The following is a 15,303-nucleotide window of genomic DNA, read 5'->3' as shown; positions in this document are numbered from 1 at the left end:
CATTTACCAAGGGATGTTGTTTGCCACAATACAAAGTGGACGGCAAAGAAATGCTTTTATGTTATTAGTCTGTGGTAAAAATAACATGTATTTTAAAATAAATAACAACATATATTACATTAATATTATCAATTATATTACAATTATAGATTTAAATGTATATAATTTTATAAAATGTAATTATTCATAACTATTATAATAGAATCAGTAATATAAATATATATATACACACACACACACACACACACATATACAGTATATATATATATATATATATATATACATACAGTATATATATATATATATATTATATATATGTATATATATATATATGATGTGTGTGTGTGTGTGTATTTAAATAAATAATTTTAACTATAAAACAGAACATGTCAACAATGTGCAATTCAAAATATGTGTAAAACACATTTGGAAAATTCCTTCATATTGCCACAGTACACTGTGCCCTATTTTTATAGAATTTTTTTAGACTGTTGGTGTAGTAGAATTGATGTGCAGCAACAGCTGGTTATTTAACTAATGTGGCTGTTCCAATCAGATTTCAGCATCACAACTATCTGTTTTATTAATTTCAGTTAAGTTCAGTCCTCGGGTCAGACTGTCCACAGGTGAAGGTGGGTTGTGGAAAGGTAATCAGGTGCAGTGATCTCTTAGTTTCACAAAAGCCACAGTCCCACTGTTGTCTCTCATCGACCCCAAACAATCAAACTCTGACTGAGAGAGAAAGAAAACGGGGGCAGATCAATATAGACTCCATGCACCAGCCATGTGGAAGCCGAGGATGCTGCGGGGATCATTGGGAGTGTGTGCTTGGCCTCAGGCATTAGGAGTGCAGGGTACTCATTCTTCCCATAATCCTCTCAATGGTCTACTTTCAACATCTGGAACGAGAAGTGAACATCTGCCCTTCCCTCTCAATTTAGAAATCCCCATTACTCCCTTTTTCTGGGTCTCTCACTAAATGAATGCTGTACTGCTTCACAAAGCATCTACTATGGGCCTGGAAGAGAACAGCAGGATATTAAATATCACAGAATAATATAGCCAAAACCTAAAAGTTATAATTATTATAATAATGTTTAAAGTTTAAGTTCACAAGAACAGCATTCATTTTAAATAGAATATTTTGGAACATTATTCAGTGAATGTCTTTACTGTCATTTTTTATTAATTTAATGCATTCTTGCTGAATAAAAGTATTCATTTCTTTTACATTTTCTTAAAAAAGAAGACTTTTGAACAATAATGTAATACATATATATATAAAGATCTTAAAGCTACAAAGACAAAAATAGCTTGTTTACTTCTAAAGGTCAGAGACAATGGACAATTGTTATAAACAAATTTAACATATGACTTTTTTTTAGTAAAGAAATCAAAAACCTTGATTTCAACATTTAATATAAGTCTTAAAAAAAAGCTTGATTTTATTCTGATTATTCTTCTATTTTGTTCTAATATATAAACTTAAGGCTACACCAAAATTACACTGATCTCATCAGGTTAAATGTGCTCAAATATGCTAAATGTCACTGTATATTGATCATAAATGGCCTTCTGTCATCAGGTGCTGACTGAAGAGGGTTTTGGAGCCATCACCACAGAAATAGCAATGACTAAGGAGTTTTACTATGCAGAAGACTACCACCAGCAATACCTCAGCAAGAACCCCAATGGCTACTGTGGATTGGGTGGCACCGGGGTCTCCTGCCCAATAAGACTGAAGAGTAAAAAATTAACATGCTTCTCCTGTCCTGTGACTCAACAAATTTACAGTGCTGCTTGAAAGTTTGTGAAAACCTTTAGAATTTCTGCATAAATATGACTCAAAATATAATACAAATTTCACAGAAGTCCTGAAAATAGACAAAGAGAACCAAAACAAACAAATGAGACAAAAATATTTTATTTTCCATTTATTTATTGAAAAAATTATCCAGTGTTACATATCTGTGAGTGGCAAAAGTATGTTAATCTTTGCTTTCAGTATCTGGTCTGACCCCCTTTTGCAACAATAACTGCAGGTAATGTTTCTTGTACCTGCTGATCAGTCCTAATCAGTCCCAATCTTGAAGGAGTTTTAGCTCATTCCTCAGTACAGAACCACTTCATCTCTGTGATGTCGGTGGCTTCCTTCTATGAACTGCTTTCTTCAGTTCCTTCCACAAAATTGTAATTGGATTAAGGTCCGGATTTTGACTCAGTCATTCCAAAACATTAACTTTGTTCTTCTTTAACAAATTATTTTTGGTAGAATGACTTTTGTGCCTGGGGGTTGTTGTCTTCCTGCATTACCTACTTTCTCTTGAGATTCAGTTCTCGGACAGATGTCCTGACATTTTCCTTCAGAATTCACTGGTATAATTCTTAATTCATTGTTCCATCAATGATGGCAAGCCGTCCTGGACCAGATGCAGCAAAACAGACCCAAACCATGATACTACCACCACCATGTTTCACAGATGGGATAAGGTTCTTATGCTGGAATGCAGTGTTTTCTTTCTCCAAACATAACGCTGCTCATTTAAACCAAAATATTCTATGTTCTTGTTCAGTGTTGTCCTGATAATGGGCTCATAAACATTAACATTAGCCAATGTGAGAAAGGCCTTTAGTTGGCCTAAGTTAGCCTGCAATCCTTTGAAACATAGTGGACTTTTACACGTCTTGCTTTTAGAGTGTTCTTTGTTGGTGGACCACTCCTGGGGAGGGTAACGGTGGTCTTGAATTTCCTCCATTTGTACACAGTCTGTCTGTGGATTGGTGGAGTCCAAACTCTTTAGAGATGGCTTTGAAACCTTTTCTAGCCTGATGAGCAACACCAACTCTTTTTCTGAGGTCCTCAGAGATCTCATTTGTTTGTGCCATGATACACTTCCACAAACATGATCAAACTTTGATAGATCCCTGTTCTTTAAATAAAACAGGGCACAAACTGACACCTGATAGTCATCTCACTGATTGAAAACACCTCTGAACAGATGGACTCTAATTTCACCTTCAAATTAAGAGTTAATCCTAGAGATTCACATACTTTTGCCGCTCACAGATATATAATATCAGATGATTTTCCTGAATAAATAAATTACAAAGTATATATTTTCATCTCATTTGTTTGATTGAGTTCTCTTAAGTCAACTTTCAGGACTTGCATGAAAATCTGATGATTTCTTGGGTTATATTTATGAAGAAATATAGACAGTTCTAAAGGGTTCACAAAATTTCAGGGAGCACTGTATATTAACTTACCTTAACTAAAGCAATCACCACTGCAATACCCAGGCCTACATGATATTATTGTTGGATATAAAATAAAAACGTATAATAGAACTGCTTTATAATGTTTTGTATGTATTGTGATTTTTGTTGATAACAAAACCAACTGACATTTTCTGTGTAATGCAATGACGTATACACTTTAAGTGTGGATTAAGTGTCCATATAAGTTTTGGGTCCACGGTGTACTTGAGGTTTAAATAAAAGGTAGAGACATTCTTGTCTATGGCAGGCAGGATTGTGGGTTCATGTTTGTGTGCTTGTTCTAGATCCATCTGTCTATTCGATTCACATACATATCTATTCATCCCTCCATCTGTCCGCTACCTATGTGTTTCCTTCCATCCCAGCCATGCAAACAAGTGCTATCATCCTTTTCTAAAAGTGTCAGCGCATATTTCATCTCCTCAATTTAAAGACTTGAATGTAGAAGTCCCACACAAACAAACACAGCCTCTTGCATTCATATAGCAAAATTGTGTATGTTGTACAAGGAACGCTGTGGAAGAAAAACGAACCCTTTGTTGATGGCACAAACAATCGTTCATGAACACCAATTAGCTTTCCTTATGCAAAACAAATCTAAGTATTGTTAAAGGAATACTTCACCCAAAAATAAAAATTTGCTGTTATTTACTCACCCTCAAGGACATCCAAGATTTAATGAATTTCTTTCTTCAGTAGAACATTAAAGATTAGGTTAAAGATTTATAGCTGGATCAGTGGTGATCCTTGGATTCACAAAAGGCAAGTCAATGGGTGCTGTCACTTTGGGAGTCAAAAAAAAACAAAACAGGAAAAAACAAAAATTAATACCAACAACATATTGAGGTCTTAAGAAGCGAAAAATGATCGGTTGTGTAAGACGATTATTTTTTATTTCTCTAAGAAAAGTTTGTAAAATACAGTCAAATGTTAATATGAGGGAATTTTTTTGTATTAATTTTTCAAATGTGTTTTACCCTGTATTTTAAATTATGCATTGCATAGACTGCTGAAAGGATGACATAGTTTTGTAGGCCCAAATCCAGAAGTTAGCATTTTAGCACTCTAGTTTCCATTATTCTGAAGTCAGTGAGATTGTTTATTTGATTGTTTATTTATTTGGTGTTAAATGCCTGAAATAATGTGTGTGGTTAACACAATCTCAAGATATTTTCACATTTCATTCTACAACATAAAATACATCAGTAATACCCATTGTGATTTTTAAAGCTTTTACATGCCTTAAAAAAAGGCGAGTGCTAAACAATTGGCTAAATGGGACTACAGAGGTTGTCAGGGACATTAAATTTCATCTCATCAAACAGGTAAACTAATCTACAAACTAGTTCTCTTTTGTGTTTATAATTGTGATTTTGCAAACTATTCTAACTTCCAAGGAAAAATGTTTTAAATAATGTTATGGTGGTGACAAAGTCATATGACTGTTGTGTAGTTCGATTATTAGCTTGAATTTAGGCTTTAAAATTCATAAAAACTGTGTTCATTTGTGAATATTATGATGAACAACATGTGGATGTATCATAAACTTTTGTTGGTCACAGAGCTTTTTTTTTTTTTTTTTGGCACTAGCAAAATGAATCAGTGGGTAGCACTAGCAAAATGTTTTTTTTTTTTGCAATAATCCAAAAGCCAATGGACAAATCCTTTTGTCATCATTGCAGCACTCTATTTTGTTGTGTTTTAGGGTTAAAGAAAATGTCCTTAAACTTTATAGAAAAAGATACTGGTAATTTTCTACCAGGACATTTTTCTATATTTTTTCTTAACAGTTTTGTTATCTTATATTTCCAAGTAAAACTATTATGGGAATAATAATAATAATAATAATAATAATAATAATAATAATAATAATAACTCAAATATTATGATTTTTAGGCACAGAAACAGTAATACATTTAATGAAAATTTAAAAGCAATGCAGCTCACATGTAAAAATGAGAGCAACCAAAACTCGTTATTCAAACTAGAGTGAATGTGATATTCTTAGTGAAAGTCAAAGACACGAATGCTTCTGTGTTCACAGCAAAAATAGATATTTAGAAAAGCAATCTGTGTTTATGGAGGGTCTCTGGTGGGGCTGTGGGCATGTGTGGTTTTGGCTAATCCTCTGAGCAGGTGGCTACCGCTCCATGCACCTATTCCTGTGCCACACTCGGAGAGGGCCTCTCTGGGCAAGGCTGGCACTGGTGCTCAGGAACCTGGCCTGGCACAGCTTCTAACAGGCTGCTTTTCTGCAATGCTGTGAAACAAGGACACTCAGTGACGCACGCACTTTGGCCCTGGAACCTGGGCCTGGAACACACACACACAGACACTCACACTCTGTTTACTTGGACTAGCCAAAGTGGCTCAGGTCACAAAAGTTTTTTTTTTTTTCTCACTTTAAATGTTTAAGAAGTATACAATGCCTGATGAAGGTCACATGACCAAAAGGGTATTAAAATTACATCCATCCTCTTTATAAGACTATTTCCTTCTATTATTCATATGCTCCTACTTAGGTGATTTAACAGGAGTTGTTGTGGCTTTTACATTTTGACTTTTAAAAAGGCAAGCATTCTTGCTTACATAACTCAAATACACACATACGAATGACATCATATTTTACATGAGATTGATTGCTGTTTTACTGCCTAGTCTCAAAGCTACAGAAATAAATGTGGAATTTAGCTGAAAATTGGTTATCAAATGTTAATTTCACAGTATGTTTCCTCTTAGGTTTGAGTAGTTAGCAGTAACAGATGTAAGACTGCCATCTTCTGGTGGATAGTGAAACTGCATCTGCAGGCAGCCATTATAAAATGGGTCAAATTGCATGAAATGGATAGCAAATGGAGATTTTCCCTTCTGTTAAAGGTTAACTTTTAGCTCTTCTAAAATTATATTTGTCTCACCATTGAGATAAACACCACTGGATATCCTTTAAATTAAATTGTGTCATAAGTATGCATTGTGGTCTATGCTTTCTCTCTTAAAGTAATAAAAAGAGTCTGCATGTTTTGGTTATTTGTTCTAAGATAGTGATCATTGGTAGTGACCACCTAATTAAAATACATTATAATGTCATTATCATTGTCATGTCTGTTGATCCGTGTGACCTACAGTGTTAGGAAATGAGAAATTGTTCAAATGAATGTACTAAAAAAAGAATATTTCTTAAATTGCCATGTTCCCATAGATTCAATGCCACTCCATCAGAGGGCAGACTATTAAAATGTGTCATTAGTGATGCATGTTAAGTCTGATCCATATCCTCGAATCGAATCTGTTGTTTTAAGAACCGGTTCAAAAACTATCATCACGTGGTTCAAAATATCACGGTATGGCATGTTTCATAGTCTGAAACATTCCAGTAAAATCCAATTTGACACGTATATCTGTTTTCTTACGTAGTTTCGATTAAGTTCTTTGATCAGGGCTGTTCAGTAATGAGTTGTTGACTCGAGAATCACTCTGAAGGTTCAGTTTTCAGAACAGGTTTAAGCGATTCACCGGAAAGAATCGAATCGAATGAACGATTCGCTATTTATCATAACATTGATTGTATTAGGCCTACATGTGCACAGTTTTCAGATATTTGGATTATCTTGAATCTTTATATTGTCATCAATGGAGAAACCATATTGTCCACAAAGGTAATACACCATTGTTTATAATTAATGATGTATATTAGTTTAATTCGTTATTATAGTACAAGCATAGACTGTATCGTTGCAAACCATTCTCCAAGAAATTTACCCTGTGACAGTCGAACAATGCATTCAGTAACACTCCGAGACTCTAGCCTGAAAATAAGACTGAGAATCTGAACTGAATGCATTTTTATAGAAATACACGACTATAAGCCATAGACTAAAACATAAATATGTACCTTTAGTGAGAACACAATTATTTAACTGGCCTTACCTCAGCATCGCCATAGAAACCAACCGACGACGCGTCATCGTTTGTGGCAGTTAATAAATGGTGACAATGTTGTTCTTTGTTTCCTCGTTAAAATATCTACTTTGGACCAATGGGCAACTAAAGTGTAACCTACTCCTGATGAACCTTGTGTCTACTTTCTAGGTATGTATTACGTTATCTCTCGTGTTTTCAAGCGGTAACGTTTAATGTGACTCGTGACCTTTTATATTTTATTTTAGCCTATGCTTTTGTCTTTAAATTACTTAACATTTATTTTTATCTATCTATACTGTATCTTCACAAGTCATCAGACCACACCAGAGGTTTAAAACCAAACTTTTTTTTTTTTAATACTAACAAAGAATCATCTCAACTACTTGTACATGGCTACCATGAATATTTGTACAAAAATGCAGTAAAAATATTATTGATTAATATATACAGATATGTCTCCTTAGTGTGGGCAGGCAGGACGCACATGTAGATGAAAAGATCACCAATGGCCTTGCACGAGTATACACAATACAGATACTGTTTCCCAACATCAGTGACACTAACTTCAGATCAAAGCACTTTAAGAACAGAGATAATATCATGTCTTCAGGAGTACATGAAAAATAAAAGGAAATACAGTTTACTGAATGATACTGTGTACAGTCATGTGAATAAGAAAGTTGCAATACAGGACAATACAAAAAATCTTAAATTACATGACGGTGAGGAAGGCTGGCAGCGTGTGAGACTGCGATAGATTTTTGTCAAGAATATGGGAAGAGCTGATTGGCCAAGCAGGCAATAATGAATTGGAAGGGAAAGTCCAAGGCAGTGGACGGTTGGTTGGTATCGGTTTTTGATATATTGCTCTCGTCCCATTCGTTTACACATGTATCCTATTGACATGTAATAATCCTGTGCCTCTTTTTTTCAGAGAAGCGGACCAGAGTATGCACTGCTAACTAAATCAAATAAGGCTTGAGGCTGCGGTAGCATAAGGAAACATCTGTGTGTCACAATGCAGACAGTGATGTCAAAAGAGAGCAGTAAGTACCCTGTTTCTAGAACAGTGAAAGAGTCACTGCTTCACGGGGATGGGGTGTATTATTTCTACATTCTTTCAGGCTAATGGACACAGACAGATGAGTCACAAACAAACAGCATTTAGACCAAAGAACAATCCAATTCAGCAGAGATTTGAGGAAAAACTGTTGTGGCTGCCGCTCTTAACACTGAACAACACATGTTTAAGCCTGATAACCTCCTTAGATTTACAACATACTTGTTTAATAATACTTCAACATAGGGCGTCAGTCAAGTATCACAATAATGACACATCACAGTGTTGATGGACTGTCCGGGATGAGCGTCATTTATATATTTTGGAAGAAATAATATAACCATTATACCATAACTAACTAATGCTTTCTCGTAGTGCATTTGCCAACTACTCTGGTATCGTGCCTTTGCGACTCAAATCTACGGATATGGTTTGTGCATGCCTTGATGTTATGAACTTTGGATATATAAAGAGATGTTTTTTATTTTTCAGCTAAATAATCCGTAAATGAGTTGGCACACCAAAAAGATACTGATCGAATAAGAAAGGTCGACATTACCCTCGTAACATTTTCTTTTTGTTACCTACTGTGTAATAGCACTTGGAAGATCTGTCTCAGTAGCATCCTATCCATTTTCTTTGACATGATTAGAAATGAACTTGTGTGTGAATGAAGTCTCACAGACAAACGAGGAGCGCTATTGATTTGGGACAAATACATTAAATTCTAGAAACGAGTAACCATGCATAATACGGATTTCTTTAAATGACATCTGATTACAAAGTTATGTCATTTATCTGAAGTGGGAGCTTACAGAAAAAAAAAAAAGTTAGGTTTAAGGTTTCCGACTCGAAAAGGGCACAAGCACGACAAAAAATTATTCACATTGAGGAAGCAACTCATATAGGTTCCATTGAAAGGTGCGATCAAAATGTCATCTTATCGTTCTGAAAAGCATCGCTTTTCTGTAAGAACACTGTTGGCAAGACACTTAGACAATTATACAAAGCGGGAAATAATAACGTACAGTTTGCTACCAGAACATGCACTGGTCTGAAGAGAACGATTCTTGCGGTCTGCACTTTTTGCTATGCAAAAGTGAACTGTTTTTGCCATATTAGGGTTATTTGACAGAAATTTGTTAGGCAAGACATATTTCTAGGGGTGCCACATGCAGCGCTGGTGTTTAGCCACATTTAGTGGCTAGCATGCCCTTATGAAGAAAGTAATATTATTAATGGCTTGCTGGGTACAAATGGTACATAGTTGGTGCAAGAGCAAAGCCAAGTGGCCAGCTATCAGCCAGTAGGCACATCTGACACTATCATGTGCCACGGCCCAGGAGCCAATCAGAAATGTAGGTGAGAGCAGGGACGGGGTACATGCTGCCTCTAACTGGTGATCAGATGACATTACAACAGAGTCAGATTGGGAAAGAGTTACACAGAGCGGCCATATTTAACACAGAGTATTGCAACATAAAAAAAAAAAACAATTGTGTGACAGCACATTGAGTATTGTATACATGTGTGTGCTGATTGAGAAACACAGATCAGAGTCCCTCAGACCCTGCTGTGTGTGTTTAATAAGGTTCTGAAGGAGGGTGGCAGAGGTCCTGTGAAGGAGATGGTGGAGGGGATAAATCCTCCTGACTCTGTGTGGAGCTGTAGAGTTCAGTGTGAGACAGGCAGGTCTGGGCGTCGGGTCTGGATGATTTTTGGTTTAGGGTTGTTCTTTGGTTCCTCCTCCTCATCTGTGTCGCTGTCACAGACGTGGACCACCACGCTGGGCGTAGACTCTGTGCCTGCATGTAGCTCAAACTTCTCACCTGTATGTGTAGAAGAGAAGAATCTGTCAGCTTGAGAGTTTCTCGTTAGTATATTGAATACTGATTATATTTTCACAGAGATTTTGCTGGAGATAAAAAATAAAGCAAAACTGTGAATATTACAGTGATTTGCAGTAATAGGACTCGTTATTTGGCCGTTGTTTCACGGTTCTTTGTTTTATATTTTCTCTTTTAAAAATTTGTTGGTTACTTTTTGTTTTGAATTACAATGTGACTTTGCAAGTAAAATTTGGTAAGTTTGATTAATTTCCTCTAATCAGTTGCATGAATAGAAGCAGAATTTGAAATATAAATCTTCAAAAACTTTTTGAATTGTAGTGTAGGTATATATTGCTGTTCATTATTATATTGATGTGTATAAATGAAAATGATAAATTATAACTAGAAAAAGTACATTTTTACAGTATTTTTGCATTAAACTTTTTTATTGTAATTGGTTAGTACAGTTACTTATACTGCATTGTATTCAGGTCCTACGCTGAAGAAAATATGATTATCAAATTTCCCATTAAAATATTTAAAAATACTGTTAATTTCTCCTGCAATACTAACAATCAGGCCTAGAGGGCACTCTCTCTCCAGAACCCAGTGGGATATTTTAGGATGGCTATAATTGCGGTTTTGCCAGAGAAAACCTGCAATGATCCATAGCATTACAAGCATTAAACTTATAAACAGAATCCATTAGGGAATGGTGCTCTACTGTATATCCAGTGCTGAAAATCCTTATAACACTACCAGAATGGAAAACCTAGAAATCCACAGAGCCTGTCAGTCAGAGTGGTCTGGAGGGGTTTCCACACTTCAGGTAATTAAAACTAGAACTGCACACATTCACAAGAGACCTCTCTCCATCCCTGTTGCATGAGTGCCGGAAGAGAGTAAATATTTGAAATGCGCTGGATGAATACGCTGTGTGTATGTTTGCAAGATGGAACAGAGCAGGAAGCGGAATCAAAGTTTACCACTGTGCCGCATGAGTGTGCAGTGTGCATTGTGGTCACCCAGAGGATCCAGCACACACTAAAGACCCTCTTATCTATTTTTTTTTTTTCCTGGAAGTCTCTGGCTTATGCTCTATTTCTTTTCCCCGGCCTAGTCCCAATTTTTTTCCTAAAGTTTTTATCCTGTGCGCTCATATTTTCTCACTCACAACCAAACATGCGCATCCAAACTTTTTATCTTTTCACTGTTTTGACCTAATTCCTCTATCAGTTACGTATCTTATGTTTTATTCATGCAAAACACACTCGTTCAAACAATTCTTCAGCTATGTTCCTACAAATTTACAGTCTCTTGCATTCCTCTTCTCCTGCATAGCCTCCTGAGGGCTCAGCCTCTCTCTGAAACCTGGGCATGAAGTCAATGCTGCATACTGACGTCAAGGGTCAGACAGCAGGAGAGAGAAGGTGCAAGCAATCAAGCTCATTATGAAACCTTAAAGTCTTCCTAGACCATAAGAAACCTCACGAGAGGATAAAAACATAAGGTTCTGGAGCGTATGTGGTAATGTTACATAGCCCTCCTTAATAAAGCAGCAAAAGCGAGTCTTTATTAAAACAGCAGTGATCTCATTGGCATGCGGAGCACATCTCTCCAGCTCTCCTCCAATTCCTAGGTGCCACTCTTCCAGAGCCGTGCGTGTGTGCATGACAGCCGTGCACCACTGAAGACCCACCAGCTGAGAAGGAGAGAAGTGGTAAGTGAGTGTGGCCGCCGAAAGGCCAGATGGATTTCGTCCTGTTAGTGTAGGTTCAGTGGGCCGGCACAAGGAAACTGTGTGGGGTATTTTTAGAGCATTCTTTCGAAAGGGGGGGAAAATACTTCACTTCCCTTCATCCTTTTAAAGTCCTCCTCTCCAAAAACACAAATGACAATTTCTGCATGCCTTAGCAACCATCCCAAAAATAAACCCCCTCTTCTGATTGAAAAAAATTAACCCTTTATTGCAAGAATGCCATACAAGCTGGAGCGTACAAGGGAACAGATCCAATCTGATAAGCACAGCTGCAGACTGAATAACAGCCAGTGAATGGATAATGACTCACGCAAATTGCTGTGTATTTGGTGTCAGCCATCTGCCACATGATTGAAAATCCCCTTAAATAAATAGTAAAAAGTGAGGAGCTATGCTGTACAGTACTTTGATTGTTGACATTTTGCATGTTTCAAACCTATGTAGTGGCACTTATAACCTTACAGAGATGCTGTATATTCACTAATTTTAATGAGCACTGTGAGGAAAAAATTGTGCAAAAATTTTACCTTTATCTATTCACAGAGACAGTACCCTTAAAGGCACACAATTGTAACTTATTTATCCATAAAGCATGAATACTAGTTGCAATTGCTAACATGAATAATAGTTTTTAGTCAGAACTTATTAAAAGGGAAATCAGATGCAAAATTCACTTTAATATGGTGTGAGAACATAAATGTGTATTGGCAGTGTGTGTACACAACCACCCTATAATTATATAAAAATCCATCCAGTTGTTTATTTAACCTCCCCATAAATCATAACCTTTTTCTCAGATCAAGTCGTTCACAGATTATTGGCAGAGTGATGTTGTTTTGGCAGGCCCCTCCCATGATTGCTGATTGACATTGGCGTTTTAGCACAGACCCGCCCTGAGTAAGCTGTGAACAGTCCACCATTGTTTCGATGCCGGAGCAGGTGTCGGCAAGAATGTCTCCTAAGCGATTGAGGTGTTTTGTTGTTAGATGTAATAATTAGCAGTCGTCATTTACTCCCGACATCTGAAGACCCAGTGGATCACTTTTGTTTTTGAAGGGAATGCACCCTGGATCTACCTAAATGCACTTATGTTGGCACAAATCATTCGTGATTCACCTACAGAAAAAGTGAGTATATGTTTTTTTTTTTTTTTTTTATGAATCTTTGCCAAATGCCTTTTCTAATAATGTGCTATTTAGCAAGTTCTGCGGCTAAATGCGGCTAAAGTTTACAGTCTCATGAGAATGGCTTGTCACCTCATGGAAGAGAGGTGTGGGGTTAGCAGAGGTCATTAGCATTTAAAGGTCATTAGCGTTCCTGTGGCTCAGTGGTAGAGCAATGCGTCAGCAGCGCAAAAGGTTGTGGGTTTGATTCCCAGGGAACACATGTAAAGGTACATGCACTGAAACGGGTTGCTGTGAACAGAGCTGTTTTTTGACAGGGTAAAATGGTTGTTGTTTTACACTACCACTGAGAAATTTTAACCAAAGTTTGTTATAGATTTTTCATGAAGACCCTAAAAAAATCATATCGACTTGAGGGAATCTGATGTCCCATTTAATGTTACTTTCTACATATTATAATTGATTTGCACTATTTAATAATTAGTGAACACATTTGAAGTTGGAGTCTGAAATCTACTTTCCATTTATTTGATGAATAATACTGTAAAACTGTTATATTGTAAATTATCCATTTTAAATACATATATATATTTTTTATGGAATTCATTCCTGTGAAAATTTGAAGTTGTGCTGCTATTGATGAACAGAAAGTTTAAAGAACAGCCTGTATTTGACATGGAAATCTTATCACATTGCTGTCACTTTTGATCAAATCAATGCAGCCTTTCTGAATAAACTTAATAATTTCTTAAAAAAAAAAAAACTTGCTGACCCCAAACTTTTTTAAACGGTAGTGTAATAAAATCACAATGATAGTGTAATAAAACCACAATAAATGCTGCCAGAAGTGTGATTTTCATTGTTAGTTCGTCATTCTTAATGCATTATTTTATGTAATTAAAAAAAAAAAGATTACTGTTATTATTTTTATATATTATTATTATTAAATTTGTAGTGTTCTTAAAAGTATAAAATTTATATTTTTGAATACATTTCTGCCACCTTTAGCTCAGGGTAATCTGTAGTGAAGGGTTTGGAACTGTTTGTTTTCTCATAGAGCCATCTGTCATCGTGCAATCAGTGTTTTCCTGACATCATTTTCATGTGCTTCCAGAGTAACCAGTCACATGGCATTTACAGCCTGATTGTCTCAAAAATGTATATCAGAACTAAAACAAGTATTTTTAGATGAAAGTGGGGACACCTGACCCCCCCTTTTTTTTGGAAGAAACTATTGTGCTTAACATAGTTCTCAACACATTTATGCAAAAAAAGACACATAAAGCACATACTGTCGTTTGAGCTCTGAAATAAGCACAAGCATAAAGTGTAAGCTCTCTTAATGTATCAGATCAGGTTCACAGGTGTTCCTACACAAAGTTCTTGTGCTTTGTGTAGCTATAAGAACCCTCTCTGGGCCATGCACACCACACATGCTTGGCTCCAGGTCTGTTATCTAAGTGTCCACAGATGCAGCAGGAATATTTCATTAAGTGTTTTTGCTTTCTCAGGGTGAAGCGGCTGGGTATGCGCCTTGTAAACAGAGCAGGGAACAACAAAAGCGCTTTGCTTTAATGAGCTGGAGTGTGTACATGTATTGTTGTACTGTACAATTTCACTGCGAGCCGTATGGAAACGCAGCCTCTCCGACACAAATGTGTGTATGGAAACACAAGCTTAACAATGGAAAAAAGCTTCCTTCCACAACAACCACAATCATTATGCCATCCGACAGCAGTCTAACGCAGTCGAGGTGCCTGGGCTGAATGGGCTGTTTGTTTAGCTTCCCACATGGTTCCACTTGAGTGCTGTTGATTGCTCACTAGTTTGTACGGTCTCCTCTGTTCCCTAATTGCCTTCAATTGCTATTAACATGCACTGGCTTTGGGTAGACAAGGTCAAAACTGAAAGTTTAAGGCAATGAAACGTCATAGCAGAAAGAACATCTCAGATTAATTTAGGTTGCAATTCATTGAAGCGGCAAAATAGGTCTTGTTTCACAACTCTTATACAGTACAATCACTTGGTCTCAGTCAAATGGACTGGTATCTAAAATTAATACTGAAATTAGGGCTGGGCAATATATTGAATATTCATTTTGTTATGATTTTGTTGGCAAAAATGTTTTTCATGTCTTTTATTTGATTATTTAGTTTGCTAAAGCATGTTTTATCTTGCATCTCTGATTTAAACTTACCTAAATTTGAAATATTAATAATTCTGAAAATCAAAAATGTTCAAGGAAGTCCCTGTATGGCATTTTTTTTTTGTATTTATATGTTTAAGCAAACATTTGTAACTAAATTATGTTAATTCCTAGTTGTTTTTATG

At 36.3% G+C, this 15,303-nt stretch overlaps 2 protein-coding genes and 1 long non-coding RNA gene across 6 annotated transcripts in view; 1 reads left to right on the top strand and 2 right to left on the bottom strand.

The window, feature by feature from the left end:
* The window catches only part of LOC109054372 (mitochondrial peptide methionine sulfoxide reductase), a 68,107-nt gene extending 66,283 nt beyond the window's left edge, over positions 1-1,824 (top strand). For all 3 annotated transcript variants that reach the window (XM_042747381.1, XM_042747384.1, XM_042747382.1), the window contains exon 6: positions 1,586-1,824. In XM_042747381.1, coding sequence (XP_042603315.1) covers positions 1,586-1,804 — 219 coding nt within the window. In that variant the 3' untranslated portion in view covers positions 1,805-1,824. The remainder of the gene's footprint in view (positions 1-1,585) is intronic.
* Positions 1-5,524, bottom strand: part of LOC122141126 — a 5,912-nt gene extending 388 nt beyond the window's left edge. Inside the window, exons 1-2 of the long non-coding RNA XR_006157559.1 lie at positions 5,436-5,524; positions 3,936-4,062 (exon numbers count right to left, since the gene is read on the bottom strand). This is a non-coding gene — a long non-coding RNA (uncharacterized LOC122141126). The remainder of the gene's footprint in view (positions 1-3,935; positions 4,063-5,435) is intronic.
* Positions 5,525-8,883: 3,359 nt separating this feature from the next.
* LOC109057117 (calcipressin-2-like) overlaps positions 8,884-15,303 on the bottom strand; it is a 66,642-nt gene continuing 60,222 nt past the window's right edge. For both annotated transcript variants that reach the window (XM_042746400.1, XM_042746401.1), the window contains one exon: positions 8,884-10,089. In XM_042746400.1, the coding sequence (XP_042602334.1) occupies positions 9,935-10,089 (155 nt within the window). In that variant the 3' untranslated portion in view covers positions 8,884-9,934. The remainder of the gene's footprint in view (positions 10,090-15,303) is intronic.

Source organism: Cyprinus carpio, chromosome B20 (genome assembly GCF_018340385.1).
Source record: "Cyprinus carpio isolate SPL01 chromosome B20, ASM1834038v1, whole genome shotgun sequence".
Lineage (NCBI taxonomy): Eukaryota > Metazoa > Chordata > Actinopteri > Cypriniformes > Cyprinidae > Cyprinus > Cyprinus carpio.
The sequence above is the reverse complement of the archived record's forward strand: the minus strand, read 5'-3'. Positions and strand labels throughout refer to the sequence as shown.